Source organism: Labeo rohita, chromosome 8 (genome assembly GCF_022985175.1).
Source record: "Labeo rohita strain BAU-BD-2019 chromosome 8, IGBB_LRoh.1.0, whole genome shotgun sequence".
Lineage (NCBI taxonomy): Eukaryota > Metazoa > Chordata > Actinopteri > Cypriniformes > Cyprinidae > Labeo > Labeo rohita.
The window spans coordinates 30,709,949-30,732,815 of NC_066876.1; the positions used below are offsets into that span (position 1 = coordinate 30,709,949).

At 38.1% G+C, this 22,867-nt stretch overlaps 1 protein-coding gene across 4 annotated transcripts in view; it reads left to right on the forward strand.

Moving 5' to 3' along the window:
- dmxl1 (Dmx-like 1) overlaps nt 1-22,867 on the forward strand; it is a 49,094-nt gene that overhangs the window by 3,383 nt on the left and 22,844 nt on the right. For 3 of the 4 annotated variants that reach the window (XM_051117697.1, XM_051117699.1, XM_051117700.1), the window contains exons 4-24: nt 3,792-3,866; nt 4,024-4,105; nt 4,181-4,307; nt 4,391-4,457; nt 6,438-6,616; nt 6,697-6,886; nt 6,968-7,136; nt 8,126-8,302; nt 11,185-11,399; nt 12,538-13,207; nt 13,558-13,679; nt 13,757-13,846; nt 14,967-15,054; nt 15,136-15,255; nt 15,828-16,043; nt 17,199-18,779; nt 19,669-19,779; nt 20,033-20,202; nt 21,456-21,553; nt 21,640-21,805; nt 21,980-22,220. In XM_051117697.1, coding sequence (XP_050973654.1) covers nt 3,792-3,866; nt 4,024-4,105; nt 4,181-4,307; nt 4,391-4,457; nt 6,438-6,616; nt 6,697-6,886; nt 6,968-7,136; nt 8,126-8,302; nt 11,185-11,399; nt 12,538-13,207; nt 13,558-13,679; nt 13,757-13,846; nt 14,967-15,054; nt 15,136-15,255; nt 15,828-16,043; nt 17,199-18,779; nt 19,669-19,779; nt 20,033-20,202; nt 21,456-21,553; nt 21,640-21,805; nt 21,980-22,220 — 4,954 coding nt within the window. The remainder of the gene's footprint in view (nt 1-3,791; nt 3,867-4,023; nt 4,106-4,180; nt 4,308-4,390; nt 4,458-6,437; nt 6,617-6,696; nt 6,887-6,967; nt 7,137-8,125; nt 8,303-11,184; nt 11,400-12,537; nt 13,208-13,557; nt 13,680-13,756; nt 13,847-14,966; nt 15,055-15,135; nt 15,256-15,827; nt 16,044-17,198; nt 18,780-19,668; nt 19,780-20,032; nt 20,203-21,455; nt 21,554-21,639; nt 21,806-21,979; nt 22,221-22,867) is intronic. The other variant, XM_051117698.1, reaches the window with a different exon arrangement.

Sequence of the window (22,867 nt, forward strand, 5' to 3'; positions counted from 1 at the left end):
AGGGCTATGCACTTAAGAAAATGCACTTAAGTATATATATATATAGTAAGTATATATATATTGACACACAAAAAGACTGCATGGAAATGTGAAGTCTGCATGGCTATGTGTTAATAAGTTCATTTAATTGCATTTTAAAATATTAATAGCAATAATATAAATATTAATAATATTTTTTTATGCCTTAATTTGATTACCATCATTTTTGCAAATAAATTTGTATTGCATCACAAATCCAGAAAAATAAAGTAGACAACACTGAATTTTTGAAAACACGTACATACACATACGTATATGTATGTATATAAATAAATAAAGCATTTCATATGACCTGTTTTTGTAAAAAAAAAAAAATTGGATTACATTTTAGAAAACTGCTAAAATGGAATCCAGTAAATTGTAAACAAAAAACATGGAATTTGTGAAAAAGAAAAAAAATTACATTTTGTGTTAATGAGTGACATTTTATTCTCACTAAAAATAACAGTAAATGTTATTTTAGAATATTAATAGTAATAATATGAATATTAATAATATTTTTTATGCCTTAATTTAATTACCACAATTTTTGACAATACATTTGTATTAAATCACAAATCCAGAAAAATAAAGTAGATAACAGAATTTTTGAAAAACACACACACACACACACACACACATATGTATGTATTTTGTATGTATGTATGTATGTATGTAAATTTATAATATAATTTATAATATAAAATAAATGTTGTAAAATAAAAAATAAAAAAAGTAAACATTGGAAAATTGCAAACTGCTAAAATGGAATCCAGTATAGTGTAAACAAAAAACATGGGATTTGTGTAAAATAAAACTAATTTTATAGGTCCCTAAAATGTAATTTTTATTTCACACTTTTAATAAATTGTTGTTAAATTGTGTACATTTCATGATTTCAGTTAATTATTAGACATGATTAATAAAATTAAATTGAAACAGAATCCAGAAAAATGTAAATGGAGTACATGGAGTTTATTCCATGGTTTTCTGTATCAGGACATCATTTAAAAAAAAAAAAGGTGCTTGGCTGGTCTTATTTTGAAAATAAAACCTCAGATGAACAACAACACATGACAAACTGCACCGTGTCATTATTCAATGAACAAAAATAAAGCCAAAATAGAAAAGCCATGTGTGACAAAGTTAGGACACCCTTACTGTTAACACTGGAATTAAGAGGGTAAATAACAGTCAAGCACTGCTAATCAAATACCTTTGATTAACTGATCATCAGCAAGTCTGAGCGCCTCTATAAAAGCATAAGCTTTGGCAGTTTGCTGGTCTGGAGCCTTCAGGTGTGCGTTAACACATTGCCAAGGAGGTAAGACATCAGCAATCATCTTAGAGAAGCAATTGTTGCTGCCATCAATCTGAGAAGAGTAATACGGCCATTTCCAAACAATTTGAAGTTTATTCACAAGTGGAAGACATTTAAAACAGACACCTCTCCTTCCAGGAGTGGACATCCCAGAAAGATCAGACCATGTAAAGCTCAGAGAAATGGCAGACAACCCAAGAACTACACCCCAGACTCTACAGGCCTCAGTTAACATGTTAAATGATAAAGTTCATGAGAATGGCATTAGAAAAATATGGGACAAAAATGTCATGTTTGGAAGGCTTGGCAGAAGAAAGCTTGATTGCAGCATTGCAGCACAGTTTAGGTCTGCAAAGTTGCATCTGAACAAAACACAAGTCTTCTAGAATAATGTCCTTTGAACAGGCAAGACCGAAGTGGAGATGTTTGGCCATAATGTACAGCACCAAGTTTGGTGAAAACCTAAAAAGCATATCAGCACAAACACCTCATACCGAAAGACAAGCATGCTGGAGGAGGGCTGATAATTTTGGGCTTGTTTTGTAGCCGCAGGACCTGAGCACCTTACAGTCATTGAGTTATCCATGTACTCCTCTGTATATCAAAGTATTCTACAGTCAAATGTGAGGGCATCTGTCCAAAATCTAAAGTTGGGCCAAAATTGGGTCATGCAACAGGACAATGATCCCAAGCACGCCAGCAAATCTACAACAGAATGGCTGAAAAGAAAAGAATCAAGGTGTAGCAATAGCCCAGTCCATGTCTAGAGCTCATCCTGGCTCAAATGCTGTGGTGAGAGCTGTGCATAAGCAAATGCCCACAAATCTCAATAAACTGGAGCAACGCTGAAAAGAAGAGTGGTCCAAATTCCTCCAGAACGATGTGAGAGACTGATAAAGTCACACAGAAAATGAATGCTTCAAGTTATTGCTGCTAAAAGTGGATCTACAGGCAACTGACTCATAGGGTGTCCTAACATTGTCACACATGGCCTTTCCATATTGGCTTTATTATTGTTAAATAAATAATGACACAGTGTGATATGACATGTGATGATGTTTACCTGAGGATTTATTTTCTAAATTTTAAGACCTGCCAAGGACCAGATAATTTCTAATTATGTCCCGATACAGAAAACCATGAAATTCAATAGGGTGTCCTAACTTTTTCACATGACTGTATTCATGTTATATTTATACATACATTTCATGATTTCAATTGATTAGACATGTTTTTGTTAATTACTAAAATGTAACAATTAAAACAGGATCCAGGAAAGTAAACATACTTCAGAGGCCTTATAAATGTTATTTATCATTAGGGAGTGAAGTGTGTTTGCAGATACTCTAATTATGTTGATCTTGAATGAATAATAAATACTGAACAGCCGTCATATGTGAACTCTTTAATTTGTTTATGATTTATTATGGATAACATGCCATTTTAGTAGAGTAAGATATTGGATTTCTTCATCCTTTTATTCATTTATGTTGATGATTCCATTCTTGAGTTCAACACCAGTGATTTGAGACATGATACGTCCTTGTAAAACAAATGCTGTTTGTCAGCTGTCATGTGTTGTACATTAAAGTCCACTTCCAAAACCAAGATTCACATATAATGTACTCACCCCCTTGTCATCCAAGATGTTCATGTCTTTCCTTTTTCATTTGTAAAAAAAATCTTTTTCGAGGACTGCTATGGTGCCCTGAGTTTGAACTTCCAAAATGCAGTTTAAATGCGTCTTCAAACAATCCCAATGCGGTTGTAAACAATCCCAGCTGAGGAAGAAGAGTCTTGTCTAGTGAAACGATCGGTTATTTTCATAAAAAAAAAAAAACATTTAAATACTTTTTAATCTCAAACGCTTGTCTTGCCTTTCTCTCCCTGAACTCTGTGTATTCTGACTCAGTGAGTACATTATATGTGAGTCTTTGTTTTGGAAGTAGATTTCTCCTTCAAGACATGGGGAGCAGTAATTAATACTTACAGTGTAATTTTCACATCAAGTATCTGCCTATAACAGTCTGATTGATCACCATCCACCACTGGTGACTTCTTGATACACGTTTTATGAATTGAACTGAAGCCCTGCATCATCCGTAAGAGTTTCCAGGCCTGTTCCTGAACCTGTAAACTAGACGTCATTGACATGCCAGACATGCGGCGGTCCAAACGTCCTGCTCGCCTCAAGAGCTTTGCAATGCTCTCTCGCTTTCCGTTAATTAAAACCATCCACCCATAGTGTGCTCACGTTACCAGCTCATTGTTCAGGCGAACACATGAGCGTGGGAACGTTTCTGAAGTGGGAAACACAACAGACGCGTTTGAATGAGTCGAAACAATGGTGTTTGAAGTGATCAGGGAATGTTTTTAGGATTCAGGGAGAGTTGGACTAGCATCCAAACAGGATTATTACTGTGCAAACTCTCTAAAACTGCTCTGTTTTCAGATCGCTGCGTCGTATGGAAACATTGTTTGTATGTTTGAGCCGGTGGAGGTCAGTCCGCAAGGGAAAGCACAAAACGTGAGTTTCTTCTGGAAAAATACACTCAGGTCATGAAATGCAAAGTCATGGGTTTGATTCCCAGGGAGTGCATGAACTGGTGACACGTGTACCTTGAATGCAATGCATAAAGGCCAAATGCCAAATGAAATGATTTGTTTTGTGTGTTTGTACTCAGCAGAAGCTGAATTATCATTGGCAGAAGAGCGGGCAGTTTGTTCTGCAGTCGGTCGCACACATCCTGACATGGCACCCCACCGGTACGTGAGATCTCAGTGCTTGCTCGTACTGTCTCAGGCGGGCTGCTCACCTCTCTTCTCTACCGCTGTCCACAGGTTCATATCTCCTGACGGGCTCGGCGTGTCTGCAGATGTGGTGTGATTTTCAGTCCAGCACAGAGACCGGAGAAGAGGCCGAAACAGCTGGTCCTCAGCGCTCCTGGAGATGCGTATGGCAATGCAAGTCAGTGTTCGTCCATTACATCACACTGAATTTCTCTGAATTCACGTCAAGCAATTCCAGTAAAATCTTTCTGGCTGTTACAGATCTGCGGCTCCCACTCACTTCATCAAGTTTTCCCCGGATGGAGAGTTTTTTGCGACCGCAGGACAGGTTAGTGTTTGTACATGCGTGACGTGTGGACGTATTCCAAGTCATTTGACTGTTTTGTGTAGAAAACAAGATGAGACTGTAGTCATGATTCACCCAAAATCTTGCTGTTCTTCAGTCGAATATGAAGCTCATGCAAGATAAGTAAGAAAATAATAAAAAAAAAAATACAATTTCTAATCCAGTCAGTTGTGTTTTTTGGAGTGTATGGGAGAGTCAGTGTACCTAGTCTGCATATAATTAAGATTTTTTCAGCTCTACTTCTACAAAATGATGAATAAGGAATGGACATTTCTGTGTTTTTGCTTTTTATGTTTTTATTTAATTATATATAAATATATGAATTATTTTTGTTCAAATATGAAATTGAAAAATGATGTATAGTATTTGTTTGTTTATTTATTTTTATTTTTTTGTACAAATATTATTGTTAAATTATTGTATATAATTTATAGAATTATTATTCTTATTAAGACTATATTTTAAATTGTATTACTCTAAAAATTTGCCATGAATATAATTCAAATTCAAGTTTATTTTTAAAGCATATTTAAAACAATACAATTGCAGTACAATCAAGAAGAAATACAGTAAAAATGTGAATGACTGAATAAGCAAACAGAAAAAAAGAAAATTTGTGACCTTGGACCACAAAACATCATAAGCATCAATTTTCTAAAATTGAAATTTATACATCATCTGCTGAACAAATAATAATTTAAATATATTAATTATTATATATTATATAATATATATTGTATGTGACCCTGGAGCAAAAATACATTGTATGGGTCAAAATTATCTTTTTTTTTTTTTTTAATGCCACAAATCATTAGGATATTAAGCAAAGATTATGTTCCATGAAGATATTTAGTAAATTTCCTACCGTAAATAGATCAAAATTTCATTTTTGATTAGTAATATGCATTGCTAAGAACTTCATTCGGACAACTTTATAGGTGATTTGCTCAATATTTTGATTGTTTTGCACCCTCAGATTTTCAAATAGTTCTGCCTCACTCAAATATTGTCTTAGTTTTAAGAAATTGACACTTATGACTGTTTTTGTGGTCCAGTGTCACAAATATTTTTTATAATTACATATACAATTATATAATTAAAATAAATTATATTATATAGTATTATTTATATTCTATTGTAATTGTATAATATTATCATATTTCATATATGCATCTTGAATAAAAATTGACTGGTTTTATTGTAAATAAAAAAATGTCATTTAAACTAATTTACAAAAAATTATATTTTTTGTTCAAATATTAAATTTTAAAATTATCTATAGTATTTTTTTTGTACAAATGTTATTGTTAAATTATTGTATATAATTCATAGAATTATTATTGTTATTAAGACTTTTAAAAAAAAAAAAACTCGTATAACTCTCGAGTTTGCCATGAATATAATTTAAATTCAAGTTTATTTATAAAGCATATTTAAAACAATAAAACTGCAGTACAATCAAGAAGAAATACAGTAAAAACACAAAACATCATAAGGATAAATTTTCTGAAATTGAGATTTATACATCATCTGCTGAATAAATAAGCTTTCCATTGATGTAGGGATTTGTTAGGATAGGATAATATTTGGCCGAGATACAACTTTTTGAAAATCTGGAATCTGAGGGTGCAAAAAAATCTAAATATTGAGAAAATCACCTTTAGAGTTGTCCAAATGAAGTTCTTAGCAATGCATATTACTAATCAAAATGAGTTTTTTGAAATTTACATAATTTTGGCTATTGCTACAAATATACCTGTGCTATATAAGGTTTTGTGCTCCAGGGTCACATTTAATGCTGCCGTAAAATGATAAATAAATGAGCAAGTTTGGTGTCAGTACAGATGCATCTATTGCTTCTCACGTGCCAAAAACTCTGAAACTTATTTATGCTCAACTCCGAAATATGATCTTCCCGACGTGACAAGTATGCACCATTATTGAGTGATTGTCTTGTTGCAGGACGACTGTCTGGTGAAGGTGTGGTACAGCACCAGTAAATGGCAGGCGGACATCACCAAACTCTTCACGCCGCTGGACGTGCGCTCAGGAGCCGAGATCAACTTCTCCTTCATTTACCTGGCTCACCCTCGATCCGTCACTGGCTTCTCCTGGAGGAAGACCAGCAAATACATGCCCAGGTGAGTAAAGGCGTGACGGCTGGCAGACGGCCCTGCAGATGCCTGACGCTCTCGCTGACCGCTGTGTCCCGCTCTTTCAGTGGCACCGTGTGTAATGTCCTGCTGACCTGCTGCAAGGACAGCGTGTGTCGCCTATGGGCCGAAACACTGTTGCCCAGTGACTGTCTGCTGTCTGGACTCAGACACAATTACAGCAGCAACGATATGAAGGCTAACAACATGAAGAAATCCTCCAGCAACATGCGAGCGCAGAACCAGAACCCGATGGAGGTGAGACGGAGGAACGGAGCATCATGTGCCACGTGTTCACTGTGATGAGAGACTACAGCGGCATCTGCTTTGTGTTCACAGCTGAAGCTGAAGCCGTCGTGGAGAGAGGAGGTGCGCTGTTTATCTCAGCTCTCATATACCGGTCCTCTGCCCCAGCAGCAGAACAAACACTATGCCCACCGAACCAACATGCTGCACGCCAACGCACTGTGCCACTTTCACATCGCCGCCAGCATTAACCCAGCCACAGGTAACACACGCCTGACCGACAGTCTTCACATGTGACACACACATGACACAGAAACACTCAGAAGGGGAAACTGTCTGCAGGATAAATACAGAGATGTAATGTGAACTCACACTCAGTTAACTTTGACAAATAAATTCTGTAGTTCATGAGTTGATAGCTAATAATTAATGAAATAAAAAAAGGTGAAATCAAGTATAGTAGTATGTGGTTTACCAAACTGGGGCTCATGAGTTGGTAAAAAGCTAATAATTAATGAAATAATACAAATGCAAAATTGAAATATAAAATATTTTTAAAAATAAAAATGATCTTTTTTGAAAATGAATACAAAAATCAAAACAAAATGCTGTATTTATTTTTTTATTATTTAGTTATTTTTACTTAATCAAAATAACCCAACTGCAGTTTGATTGAGATTATTTGGAATGCACAATGAAAAAACATGATTTTTGAAAATTGTTAAAAACAGAGTTATTAGATTTTGCAAATTAACTTTTCGTTTGTTTATCTGCATGTTACATAAATGTGAATAAGCATCCAGGATGATTAATGATGAATTAACTATGATGTGCTGTTTTTTTTTTTTTTTAAATAAATCTCGAAAACATTAAAAGTGTTAAAGAGAGTTTTATTTTTTAATATTTCCTTTTTGTTTTTGTATAAATATGATTTTTTTAAGGGTGACTTTTTTTAACATTCTGTCAAGGCTCTATAGTAAAAAATAGCCTTTTGCCTGTTGTTCATTAATGTGCATTGCCCCTGTAAACAAATTAACTTAAAACAAGAGTGTTTTCAACTTTCTCCATATGAGAGCTTTGTGTGACAAACAGGATGAAACTGACTACAAATTTCCTCCTGCTGTTGCTTTTAAATCTCATCTCTTTCTGTAGCTCTGGCGGACCTGCTGTCAAAATACATGCAGGAAGCAGTGAGCTTTGTCTGAAGACAGATAATGTAAATGTGAATGTAATGGTGATGTTTGTGTGCAGACATCCCTCTGCTGCCCTCCATCTCATCCATGAACGGCTCTGATGAGGAGGAACCGGGCGGCCCCTTCACCGTTCACTGGCTCAACAACAAAGAGCTGCACCTGACGCTGAGTATGGAGGTGTTTCTACAGCAGCTGAGGAGCAGCGGCGAGCAGAACGGACCCACAGAGCGCTACGGTACTGTGTGCATCATCTCTATCCGTATAATATAGTGCAGGACTGATTTACATCATTTACATGTGAGAGTGACACTTTTGTGAGCATGCAGAGCAGGATGTGAATCAAGTCAAGATGACTCAGAACTGTTTATTAAAGGAATAGTTCACCTAGAAATTAACATTCGCTGTTAAAGGATAACTCCATTTTCAGAATAAAAATTTCCTGGTAATTTTCTCACCCCCATGTCATCCAGGTTGCCTTTCTTTCTTCAGTCGCAAATAAATAAACATTCAATGATTTTTCTGCATGTAGTGGAATTCAGTGGTGCTCAGTGGATTGAAGGTTAAAACTGCAGTTTCAGTGCAGCTCCTCCTTCTCCTCCTTTTCTCCTTTTGTTGAGGGTGTTTGATCTTCTTTGCACATTCACTTTGTAAACACTGGGTCGGTACTTCTGCAGTGATGTAGGACGATTTTGCATGAGCATTGCAGAGCTAGACAACACGAGCATTTGAGGTTAAAAAAATATAGAAATTGTATTTTTTTTAAGAAAATAACTGATTTTTTTGCTATAAGACCTTTCTTCTGCATTTAAACTGCATTTTTAACCTTCAATCTGTTGAGCTTCATTGAAGTCCACTATATGGAGAAAAATCCTGGAATGTTTTTCTCAAAAAAACTTAATTTCTTTGCGACTCAAGAAAGAAAGACATAATCATCTTGGATGACCTGGGGGTGTATGGAAGCCCGTTTCCTTCACTGAATAAAAAATAAAAAAGGTAATTGCAACTTTTTATCTCACAATTCTGAGAAAAAAATTCTAAATTGTGAGTTTGTATTACACAATTCTGAGGAAAAAAGTCAGAATTGTGAGATGAGTTGCAATAACCTTTCTTTTATTTTTGATTTGGCGGCAGGAATGGGCTTCCATAGGGGCTGAGTAAATTATCAGGAAATTTTTATTTTGGAAGTGGAATCCTTTAATTTAATCCAAGATGTAGGTGACTTTTTTTTTTTTTTTTTTTTTTTTTTTCTTCAGCAGAACAGTAAAATATATTTTTAGCTGAAGCCATGGTCCTTGGTGATTCCTAAAGTGCAAGTGAACAGCTACTGGTTTGTGAGAATAAAAAAAGCATATCAGCCAACACAAAATGAATACTTGTTGCTCTTGACAAAATATTGAGGTCTTGTGAAGCAAAACCATTAGACTGTATAAGAAACTGAACATTACTTACAAAATTATCTGTATTTCAGAGCTTCAGGCAAACAGGAAAATATGATTTCTGAACTAGTTCTTTCAGACAGCTAATTTCAATGGACTGCTTAAATAACTGATTTACCAGTTTGTTTACATAAAGCACCCAATAATGAGGTGAAATGTGGGTGTTTTACATATCTACAGTGTATAAAGTGAGTAAACTAGTCTTCATCAACTCAAGTTTCTACATAAACAAAGAGAAACCATAAAAACTGTCATTTCTCCCTTCATTCAAGTGTTTAGTTCATGCATGCTCATATCAGCAGCTCATCGGTCTGAGTCTAAATGTTTCCTCAGTTCAGTGACTGCTGAAGGAGCTGGAGCGGTGAGTCAGGTCATTCATCACAGGATCAGATACGCCAGTGTTTTAGCTCATTTCCAGTCAGAGTGACTGTCAGGTGTCAGAAAGTGAGTTTTGATTGAGTAACTTTTAGATCTGCACTGAAAAAAAAACAAGTAAGATTTACTTCATTTTTATTTAGCAAGTTTTTTGCACGCATACATTTTAAGTAAAATTAAGTATTGAAATCAATTAAAACTACTTGACTAAGTTAGGTAAAATTAGCAAAAGAAATAAGTAATTTACGTGGCCAGTTTGAATTTGATGAGTAATTTCTACTTAATTATTTTAAGTTAAATCTGCCAACACTCAAGTACATTTCACTCAGTGTTTGAGTATGAATGGGTCATTTTGAGTAGAAAAGGAACTCCAGATATCTCCAGATGTATTTTAAATATTGTCCTATGCTAACAATACCATATATCAGGGTTGGGGTCAATTCAGGAATGAACTCAACAATTCCAATTCAAAGAAGGAAATGGAATTGGAATTCAACAACAATTACAGGAAACAGAGTTGGAATTGAATTGGAATTACAGGAAGTGGAATTCAATTCAGGGAAATTCCACTGAATTCCGTTTATTGCTGTTTCTGAGCATTTATTTGTGATTGCATTTAGAGACATATATTTGAACTTTTTATGATGCTTTACAAATACCAAGTAATGTATGAAACAGAGTTGATCAAATGCAAGTAAATAAAAATGAGAACTGTACATTATGAATCAATAATTGAATGACAGTGGTGATAAGTTTCTGGATGTACTATACATTCAATATATGATTACCACATAATATATGTCTCAACTCACAAAAAAAATGAGTCATGTTCATTCATGTATTTCACTCACTTTTTATTGCATCGAATTATCATCATTTCCTGAAAATTGTCATCGCTAAGATTGCATCTCTCAGGCCTAAATATCTCAAGTGGAATTTAGTGGAATTTATTTGATTTCAATTCTGTTTCCTGACATTCCAATTCAATTCCAATTTCATTTCCTGTCAGCTGCATGCAATTCCAATTCCATTCCAGGAAGTGAATTGGAATTTACCATTCATTCTCAATTCAATTCATGAATGGCCCCAACCCTGCCATATATCAGTGGAAAGCTTATTTATTCAGCTTTCAAATTATGAAAAGTTGACCCTTATGACTGATTTTGTGGTCTGGGGTCACAAATACTGTTGATATGAGAACATTAGATGTTCATCAACACGTATTGCTCTTTCTGAGTAAAAGTGAAGAGCATGTGCGGATTCTCATGAGTCATATGAAGCTGAAATCTCTCTGTGTTGTGAGCAGATGCTGATGAGGAGGGGAGCGCTGCTGATGCTGCGGCTCCGAGCTCCATTGCTCTCCCTGCGGCGGCTGTGGATCATCAGGTGGACGTGCTGCTGGGTGACTGGAACCGAGCGGCAGACATGCTGTTCAGCATCCACCCCATGGACGGATCACTGCTGGTGTGGCACGTCGACTGGCTGGACGAGTACCAGCCCGGCATGTTCCGACAGGCACAGGTACAGACGCCACATCCTAAAAGAGTTTGTGCTGCAGATGTGAATGATTCCTCAAATTATGCCTGGAAACAACTTGGAACACACTGAAACCACATAGCATCAACCTAGCATCCACCCAGTTGCAGTTCAAAACAAAAAACAAAAAGTTAATATTGTGCAAGTTTAATTTTAGACACAATATTGTCTGTTTTTTTCTGTTTCGGCAATGAAAATATTTTCAAACAAAGCTGGAGCAACACTGCAGTGTTTCTTTCCTGAATGAATCTGTTTTTGAATTAATAATTTAAGTCAATGATCCAGTTACTCTTTCAAAATGAATCTGCCATTTTAAATGACTTGTCACCACATACTGATGGTTTTACAGTTGAGGTCAAAAGTTTACATCCCCCTTTCAGAATCTACAAAATGTTAGTTATTTTAGTAAAATAAGAGGGATCATACAAAATGCATGTTATTGTTTATTTAGTACTGACCTGAATAAGATATTTCTCATAAAAGATGTTTACATATAGTCCACAAGAGAAAATAATAGTTGAATTTATAAAAATGGGGTGAAAACTTTTGGAATTTGAAGATCAGGGTAAATTCAGCTTATTTTGTCTTCTGGGAAACATGTTACTATCTTCTGTAGGCTCTGAAGGGCAGTACTAAATGAAAGCAAAGTATGATATTTAGGCAAAGTAAGAAAAATGTATCTTCATTCTGTTCAAAAGTTTTCACAACGCCCCACCCCCCCGCCCCCAGCTCTTAATGCGTGCTTTTTATGTCTGGAGCATCAGTGAGTGTCTGAACCTTCTGTAATAGTTGCATATGAGTCCCTCAGTTGTCCTGTGAAAAGATGGATCTCAAAATCATACAGTCATTGTTGGAAAGGGTTCAAATACACAAAAATGCTGGAAAAGTTTTTCGACATACCCTAACTGTCTTGAGCCAGAATGCACAGAGTTCTGGGAGAGCGAGACTAGACAAGCGTTTGAAATGCAGAAAACTTCATCAGCAAAATGTTAATTATCTTTATTGAGGAAAAATCCAAATATTATATCTCAAAATATTGAGATATTATTTTTTGTCAATATCACACACCCCTAATAGGGGGCTTCTCTGGTCTTTGATTTCTGAGTTCATTCTCTGTTTCCAGGTTTCCTTCGTGTCCAGGATTCCCGTGGCCTTCCCCACCGGTGACGCCAACTCACTCAGCCGCAGTGTGGTTATGTATGCCTGCAACAGAAACGTGGACCTGGCCATCCAGCATGGCCGTCAGCGTCCTGCGGGCCTCCCGCACTCGTCCTCCGCTCTGATCGGCCTGAGTCACAACAAACCCACCTCCAACAGCCTGCGTCTCAGCATCTTCACCCCCAGCGTCCTGATGATCTCCAAACACGCCGACGGCTCGCTCAACCAGTGGGCCGTCAGCTTCGCTGAGGACTCAGCCTTCTCCACGGTGCTCAGCGTCTCTCACAAGTCACGATACTGCGGCCACCGCTTCCACCTCAACGATCTGGCCTGCCACTCGCTGCTGCCACTGCTGCTCACCACCTCGCACCACAACGCCCTGAGGACACCTGACGGGGAGGCCGCTCTGACCCGGCCCACCGCTGCACCGTCCCGCAGGAGCAGAGTGTCATCCGGCGGTGTCTCACAGGATCCCAACGCCATCTACAGCGAGCTGATCCTGTGGCGGGTGGATCCGGTGGGTCCGCTGTCGTTCTCAGGCGGCGTGTCGGAGCTGGCCAGGATCAACTCGCTGCATGCATCTGCCTTCTCTAACGTGGCCTGGTTACCCGCGCTCATCCCCAGCAACTGCCTCGGTGAGGAGTGCTTCCTTTGATTTACTGTGGAAGGAAACCTTCTAGAGTTTAGATGAGTTCAGGTAAAAACAGAAAGCAGGAGTACAGTACAGGAGAAAGCACTCTGTGTGCGGATTATTTGTGGTGTTTTCAGAGATTTTTAATGAACGAGTGAGAAACATTTACAAGCATCCCTATTCTTTGCTGCATATAATATTCATAAATGTATATACAGCTCATGAATATTTAATGTGAATCTTTAAAAGTTTAAAAGCGTGTCTCGCCTGTCTATTTTTTAGCTTGCAGCTGATTGGACGCTACTGTTAGTCTGTTCATTCCTATTCTATTCATATTTAATTTTCTTCCCAAAGGTGTGTATGGAAACTCACCCAGTGCCTGCTTCATCGCCAGTGACGGACACTCGCTCCGGCTCTATCAGGCCATTATCGAGGCCAAAAAGCTGCTGAGTGAACTCTCCAACCCTGACATCTCCGTAAGAATGAGCCTGGCTGTTATATCAGTATGTCAAATAGTGGAGTCCTGCTCACCTATCATGTGTTTTTCCTGCAGAAATATGTCGGAGAGGTGTTTAACATCATCAGCCAGCAGTCGACGGCCAGACCAGGATGCATCATTGAGCTTGATGCCATCACAGACTTTGTACGTAGAAGATCCACTACAGATGCACAGTGTTTCCCATTCATTAATTAGAGTGTGGCGGCCAGAGTCTAATCTGTCCCGTCACAGTTTCACAATAAACCAAAAATATATTAATACTCATTATTTTAACATAAAAGGACTTTGTTTCTTTGTGTGTTGTGCCATTGTTTTGGCAAAGTGTCCTCAAAAGAACTAAGCGTAATATGGCTTTATTCCTTCGTCAAGTCTGTTTGTGCACTTCATTTAGGCAATCGGCTCGTGAGCTGCTTTTTGCCTCATTTCAGAGTCAAAGCAGCTTCTAGTATTTAACTAGATTTTTAATGAGATGCGTTTGTAAACCTGTTTTTACTGAAGCTAGAGTTTTCCGCCAAAATAAAGCCTCAACTGCAGTTTCTCCCAAAATAAAAGTTTTATCTATTGCAAGCAAGGACTAAAAGTAACAGACACGCACAAAGAAAATACTGTACAGGTAGAACAAGAACACTGTTTTTTGTAATAAAAATAGAAATATTGGGGTGGGGGGTTTATATGAATGTATTTCTAAAGTGAACTGGCTTCAGAAAAGTTTTGATAGCCCCTCGTATCACTGTTGTTCCATAAGCGCCACCTGCTGAAGTTCAGCCTGTCTGCTGATTTTGTTTTATGCAGGTTATAGCACAATTTCACAAAGCTAAAGTCAGACCATTCATTTAAAAACACTTCTCATCAGAGACTTGAGAGATGATTGGCCACATGTTGCATTTTTAAATGCACATTATAAGTGACTCAAACTCACAGCACTTGCATGGAGTTTGTGACAGTGCATGAAACATGCTGCACATCAGATTACGTATAATTGCAATGCAGTTTTTGCTATTTGATAATCGCACAAAACAATATTGTGTTCTCAAGCATTGTTAGAATTAATGAAAAAAGTTACCAGCTGACTTGTGAGTAGCACCATTTTATGTATTCACCAATATTGGATTTTGTGCTTGGAAAGTTTAATTTTAGGCCCTGAATGTTGCTCAGAATAAATGATTGTTCTGACTGCTGGTCTGTAGCATGTATAACTAACACTAGAGCATTATTTCATTTCCCAGAGTGCTCAGTGCTCACATCTCTCTTACTGTTTATTCAGCAGGGGAAAGAGACGCAGCTGTTGCACGTGTTTGAAGAGGACCTGATCTTGGGAAACGAGAAAATAGACGATTACCTTCAGGATTCTGGTAGGAGTTCCTTCTCTCTGATAGCGCTGCAACGTTCATTGTGTTTCTGTGCTGTGTCATGAACACTTGTCTTTCCTTCAGTTCCCAGCCGGACGCTCTTCTCCGCTCGCTTCTTCCTGGTGGTGATGGAGATCACTCAGAGCGGCAGGTCACTCCTGCACATGTGGCATCTACAGCTGGACGCAGTTCCTGCCATTATGGGTTTGTAGCAGATTTTATGATATATAATGTGACACACACTAGATTGAATTGTGAAAGTGCCAGATTGGAGTCAGACATGAGTGCAGGTTTGATTAATAAAACACAAAGCCTAAATAACAGCATGAGCACTGCTTTAAGATTATGATAAGTGGCCATTGATGTATCAGTCAGTATCGATATATATCGGATATATATATATTCCACATGTATAATGTGACTTTTATTTTGACATCACACACAGAGTGCATTGTTAGTTAGTGTTTTTATTCATATTTTTAACTATTGTTATAATTTGTGAAAAGTACTATAATTGAATTGCAGAATCAAGAAATTGCCATTTAATTTATTTATTTATTTTTTTACAGATTTATTTTTTATGAAGTGAAGCGATCAAATAGTGTGATAAATCAACTTTATATTGGCATCTGCATTGGCCGTCAAAAAATCCATATTGGTCAACAACTAATTATGATGTCTCCTGTAAATGAAAAACATTTTGATGAAAGATTATGCATGTAGTCTTTATTTTTGATTCTTTCTGTCGACTGACCAGATTTGTATCGTTCTTTCAGGGCAAACTCCAGACAGAGAGAATGTGGCTCCATCACCTTTGAACAACTCACAGTTTAACTTTGAGACGGTCGGCTCACCACAAACCCCGAGACCCAAACTAAACACGTCCAACCTCCAGAGCGCCTGCCGCCTCACTCTGACCAACACCAAAGTCTTCAGCCAGGAGCTCGATCTGCCACAGGGTGTGGAAGTCTTGCGTGTATCACCTGCTGCAGGTGAGCACAAACTACCCATGTGTACCTTTGATAATGAGATCATTCGGTGCTGCGTGATGTTCTGATTACTTACAAAAAACCCTGATTACTTCTGTATTTGAACCCTTTCCAATGTATGATTTTGAGATCCATCTTTTCACACTGAGGACAACTGAGGGGCTCATATGCAACTATTACAGAAGGTTCAAACACTCACTGATGCTCCAGAAGGAAACACAATGCATTAAGAACCGGGGGTGAAAACTTTCTAAATTTGAAGATCAGGGTAAATTTAACTTATTTTGTCTTCTGGAAAACATGCTATCTTCTGTAGCCTCTGAAAGGCAGCACTAAATGAACAACATATGATATTTAGGCAAATAATAAAAATGTAGGGTACAACGGGGCTAAAGATGTCCCGGGGTAAAAGGCACCTTTGACATCAGTTGTCCTCAGTGTGAAACGATGGGTCTCAAAATCATACAGTCATTGTTGGAAAGGGTTCAAATACACAAAAATGCTGGAAAACTAATGAATTTGTGGGACCTGAAGGGTTTTTCTGAAGAACAGCAGGAAGTTTAACTGTTCAAGACAAACAAGGGACTCATAAACAACTATCACTAAAAAAAAAAAAAAAAACAGCTGCGGATCATTCAGGTAACAACACAGTATTAACAATCAAGTGTTTGTAAACTTTTGAGTCATTTTAATAAACTAAACAATTATTTTCTCTCGTGGACTGTATGTAAACATCTTTTTTTGTGAAATGTCTTATTCAGGTGAAACTAAATAAACACAACATGCATTTTGTATGATCCCTCTTATTTTGGTAAAATAATTTAAATTTTGCAGATTCTGAAAGGGGATATAAACTTTTGACCTCAACTGTATTGTAAATTCAGTCGGGAGAGCGGAGCATAAATTTGCAGTATATGTTATCTTCAGTCATATTGTTACATAGTACAAATGAAAACATAAAGAAAATCGTTAGGCAAAGATGCAGGAACTCTTGAAATTGACTCTTGAAAATGACGGATAAGGATTATTTGTAATGCAGCCTTATGATTTGAAATGATTTGTTTCAGTCTTTTTGAGTGGAACTTCCCAAACCTGAAGTGCCTCCTAAATCTGATAAAAAAAAAAAAATCTGACAAAACATTAACATTTGCGTTGCAGGTCATTTGAGCGCTTCATCTCTGCAGCCGGCCGGCCAGGCTCCGTATCTGCTGGCCACGTCCTGCTCAGACGGATCCGTCAGGTTCTGGAGGTGCAGCGCCGTCACTGACCCCGATGGCTCTGCTGCCCCGTCATACGTCTGGGAGGAGTGGCCTCTGCTGGTGGAGGAGGGCGTGGCCAGCAGCAGCGCTCTGAGTGTGTCCGGTCAGCTCATGGGTCTCAGCTGCTGCCACACCAGCAGAGTTGCAGTAGCGCACAGGAGCGACGTAATGACCGCCATTGAGCCGCTTATGCATGTCAGCATATTCCAGTGCGACTCTACTGGAGGATCTCAGTGGATACTAGAGCAGACGCTTAAAGTCTGCGGCTCCTACAGCCCGAGTGCGAACGACTGTGATAGGAGCCTGAATAACGATTGTTTATTTGTCGGCAGTAAGAAGCAGGTGCACTTAGATTGGGTTTCCAGAGAAGACGGTTCTCATACATTAACTGTGGGTCTGGGATCCAAACTTTACATGTACGGGATGCTTTCAGGAAAACCTCCAGATCTGGGACTGTCCGATAGCAGTAGGGAGCACCGCAGCTCCCGCATGGTGCTCCTGCGAGTGGTGGATCTGGTGTCATCGGTTGAAGGTTCGCCACCCATTCCTGTCTCTCTGTCTTGGGTGCGAGATGGCATCTTAGTAGTCGGGATGGACTGCGAGATGCATGTCTACTCTCAATGGCAGCCGCCGGCTCCGATCAAACCGACACTTGGCGGTAGCGTGACGTCGCTCAACTCTGTGGTGAAACAGGATGGACTTAGTCTGAATCCTTCTAAAAAGACCCTCACCAGATCCATGACTAGTTTGGCTCAGAAACTCAGTGGAAAGAGAACAGTGTACGACCTCCCGGCTGAGATGGAGGATTCTGGGTTGTTTGAGGCGGCGTATAACCTTTTCCCGACTTTGCCGCAGTATCATCCGGTGCAGCTGCTGGAGCTTATGGACCTCGGGAAGGTGCGACGGGCCAAAGCTATCCTGTCCCATCTGGTGAAATGCATTGCTGGGGAAATCGTGTCTATGAAGGACACTACGATTAACCAGGAGCGCCGTCTGCGCTCACTCACCATCAGCGCCAGCGGAAGCACCTCCAGAGACCCGAAGATGTTCAGCAAGGCTGAAAGCTCGGACTACACCGAGATCGACTCAATCCCGCCGCTGCCTTTGTATGCGCTGATAGCCGCCGACGAGGAAACGGCTCCTAGTGCCAAAGAAAGAACAGAGAGCGTGAGCACCCACGGTGCCCGTACATCCAGCCAAACGGATGCTTATGACGAGCTCTTCCAGACCACTGGCGTCAGTACAGATGACTTGGATCCTTTTGACGGAGACGAGGAGGACGCTAATGCTAAAGTCATCGATCTGTCAAAGTACAGCCCCACGTTTTTCGGCTCTGAGCACGCACAGGTGTTATCGGGACACCTGCTTCACTCTAGCTTACCGGGGCTTACGCGCATGGAGCAGATGTCTCTGATGGCCTTAGCGGACACCATCGCTTCCACCAGCACTGACATTGGAGAAAGCCAAGGGAAAGGACAAGGTCATTATCTTTTACTAGGGATGTAATGATATTATCAGTATCGTGGTATCGCGATAAACGAAACTGTCTCGATAATTTCATGATCACATGACGATATGAAACAATATAGGTCTTCCGGACAAGTGTAGATAAAAAAAAAGTCAGAATTGTGAGATAAAATAAATAAATGTTATGTAAAAATGTTAATAGTAATAGGTTTAAATAATATTTCATGCTGTATTGCCTTCAAAACACCTAAGGTTTAAGCTTTAAAACGACTTTAAACTATCTATGTAATCTATTTCAGACTGAAAAACATCAAACTGAATACTTTTAAAATCTTTTAAAACTTCTTAAACTATCTCATCAGGTTTTCTTAAGCCAACTTCAAAGTTTGTCTTAACGAACTTTTTTTTTAATCTAGTTTATTTACAGTGCAGTTGTTTTACAAAGTATGGCTATTACTGTCATGGGAATAACATTAATATAAAATTGTTGGTATTATTATTATTATTATTTGTTAGGCTTCCTCCTAAAACACCAGTGTGAATGTAATTTAGACTGAGACAGTATATCACAGCTGAAAAGAGGGTTGAGTCTTTTTTTTGCTGACTCAAGTTTTCTTAGTTAAGAATATGGGTTGGTGTTCTTGATTTTGAACTCTCAATGTGCATTAGATAGAAGAATTTAACTTTTAAAATGTACAAAATTAATTTTTTTTTTTCAAGTCTTTATTTGTTTTTGTTTTTTTGTTTTTTTTTTAAATATCACAGTAAATAACGTCGTATCGTGGACTTTGTGACGCAATTTTATTGTAAGATTTTGATATCATTACATCCCTATCTTCACTGATATAATTGCAGTTTTTCAGCTGTAGGAATATGTTATAATGTGATGAATATTTACTCAGGTGGAGAGACACTGGATGAATGTGGGCTAAGGTTTCTCCTGGCCGTTCGTCTGCACACCTTCCTCCTCACGTCTCTACCTCCAGCTCATCGAGCTCAGCTCCTCTGTCAAGGTACACCTCAAAGCATTCTGCATCAATGTCTGTGAGTGTTTTAGAAGATACACATTGACACTGATGTCCAACGAGAGCATGCCGTTTGCAACACCAAGGTCATAGGTCCTATTCCCATTGGAATGCATGCACTGATCAAATTGTACCTTGAAAGCAATTTATTGCGCGAATGTAAATCTCAGCTGGTCTTGCTCAGCTGTTGTGTGGTCTGAAAGATGTTGAGCTGAATAACTCAGGTGTCACTGGTCTACAGGATTGTCCACCTGCCACTACGCCTGGGCGTTCCACTCCGAGGCTGAAGAGGAGCTGCTCAACATGCTTCCAACCCTGCAGAAAGGAGAGCCTACATGGCCGGAGCTGAGAGCCATGGGAGTGGGCTGGTGGCTTAGGAGCACCAATAAGCTTCGCAGATGTATTGAGAAGGTTTGACCAAACTGCTGCTTGTTTAATTGTTTTTCTGTGCATGTGCATCACATGCATGTCTTAAGAGACTATGTGACATCTTGTCTGGTACCCAAAAATACCCAAAATGAGTCTTCTATCAGCTAAAATGTTGACTGGAAAAAAGCCAGAGAAGAGCAGAAGTGGGAGATGAAGTGATGATGGTAAAACGGGAGCAGAGTTTATTGTACAATATTAGTTGTGTATCTGTGTGTCTCAATACTCAGACTTTGTCTGACAAACACAAATTCAACAAGTAGTACAAATTTGAATTTGTAAAATTAAAATACATAAATACTAAAAAATTAAATCCTAAAACTTTAAAATAATAATTAATTTTAACATAAAAATACAGCACTTCATAAAAATTGATAAAATCCTAAAAATGCAAAATAATAAATAAATAATCTTGAAATATAAAATCAAAATAAATCACTTTATAAAACCATAAAAATGCAAAAAAAATCTAAATAAAACACTTTTAAAAAATTAAATCATAAAAAGTCAAACTGAAATCATTCTAAAATCTAAATAAAACATATTAAAAGGAATTACATGATAAAATGTAAAATTGAAACAAATACTTAAAATTAAAAAATCTAAATAAAACATTGAATTAGATATTAAAAAAAATTAAAAATGTGACCCTGGACCACAAGGTGTTAGGAAGCACGGATATATTTGTAGCAATAGCCAACAATACATTACTACAAAGTATGGGTCAAAATGATTGATTTTTCTTATATGCCAAACATCATTAGGATATTAGGTAAAGCTCAGGATCCATGAAGATATTTTGTACATTTCCTACAGTGAATATCAAAACTTAATTTTTGATTAGTAATATGCATTAAGAACTTCATTTGGACAACTTTAAAGGCGATTTTCTCAATATATTGTTTTTTTTTTGCATCCTCAGATTCCACATTTTCAAATAGTTGTATCTCAACCACATATTTTCCTACAAACCATACATCAATGAAAAGCTTATTTATTTAAATTTCAGATGATGTATAAATCACAAATTATCACAAAAGGTCACAAACGATTTTAAATTAATAAAAGACAAGAAAAATAAAAACACAACACTAATGTATGGTTGGTCTCTTGAAGCAAAACACACAGTTTACATTTGAGGATCCTCAGATCCTTCAAATGTAATTTTCTGTCACATTTTTAGAGCATGAGCTTTATGAAATCTTGTGTTGTAATCAGTGATCCTCATCTCCTACCAGGTAGCAAAAGCTGCTTATCAGAGAAACAACGACCCGTTAGATGCAGCCTTGTTTTATCTGGCCATGAAGAAGAAAGCTGTGGTCTGGGGACTCTACAGGTAATTCTCACACACACAGATGTGCTGAAACGTCAAACGCTCTGTTAGCGAGGCTTCAGTCTACTGAGAGCTTCTGTGTGTTGAAGGTCCCACCAGAACGTGAAGATGACGGCGTTCTTCAGCAATAACTTCAGTGAAGACCGCTGGAGGAAGGCAGCACTGAAGAACGCATTCTCTCTGCTCGGAAAGCAACGTTTTCAGCATTCAGCGGCTTTCTTTCTGCTGGCTGGATCCCTGAAAGATGCTGTTGAGGTACGATTGCATCCGTTCAGTCTCTTCCAGACCTGTTTTAGTCCTTCCTCTGTAATGAGCTGCTGAAAAAAGGAACTTAGCGTCTCCTTGTTATTGTCAGAGTATGTTTTGCAAATTCTTCCTGTCAGTTGGTGACGTTCTGATGAGATCTTTCGGTTTTACTCGCACAATCAGGTTTGTATAGAGAAGATGCAGGATCTTCAGCTGGCTCTGGTGGTCTGTCGGCTGTACGAGTCTGAGTTTGAGATGTCCTGCACCTACAAGCGGATCCTGCAGAGGCACGTGTTGGGTCAGGACCACCAGATCGCGGGCCATCAGGACCCTTTCTTACGCAGCATGGCGTACTGGGTGTTAGATGACTACAGCAAGGCTTTGGACACACTGCTCGAGCCCAATATAGACACGTCACATGAAGGTGAGAGACGAGACAGACGCTCATAGAGAAAAATGCAATATAAAAGCAGTAAAATCAGGGTTCCTACGAGGTTTGGAAAAGTATGGAATTTGATTCAAGTATTTTTCAGGTCTGGAAAAGTATGGAAAAAAGAAAGCAGAGAATGGAAAAATATTTGTGTTTCCAAATTTTTGCCCCTATTCAGTTTTTATAATATAAAAGTAAGAATTAAATGAAAATGAATGTATTGTACAAGAAGCAAGGTTTCATGGCAACTGTTTCGTGATTCTGTAGTGATTGTTAAATGCGACTAATGAATTCAAGATGCACTTTTTCATTATGCAAAATTCAGGCATTTTGGGTTTCTTTCCACTATATTCTTAGCACTGTATTACAGGGACATTTGCAAAAATAAAAAATATACAGACTTTTATGTGCAGACGAGAAACCATTAAATTTAAACCATTAAATTCAAATTTTGAGCAAGCAGATCTCTGTTAATTCATGTGCATTCATGAACTCGTTTTATTCACAGTAAGATGGCAGTGATGCACAGAGGAAATAGGTTATATAAAACTAGAAATTGTAATGCATAAGCATGCAAAAAAATTCCCATGCGCATGTGCATAGTTTCTCGAGGGCACAGAAAAGTTTCTTGTGTGCATGTA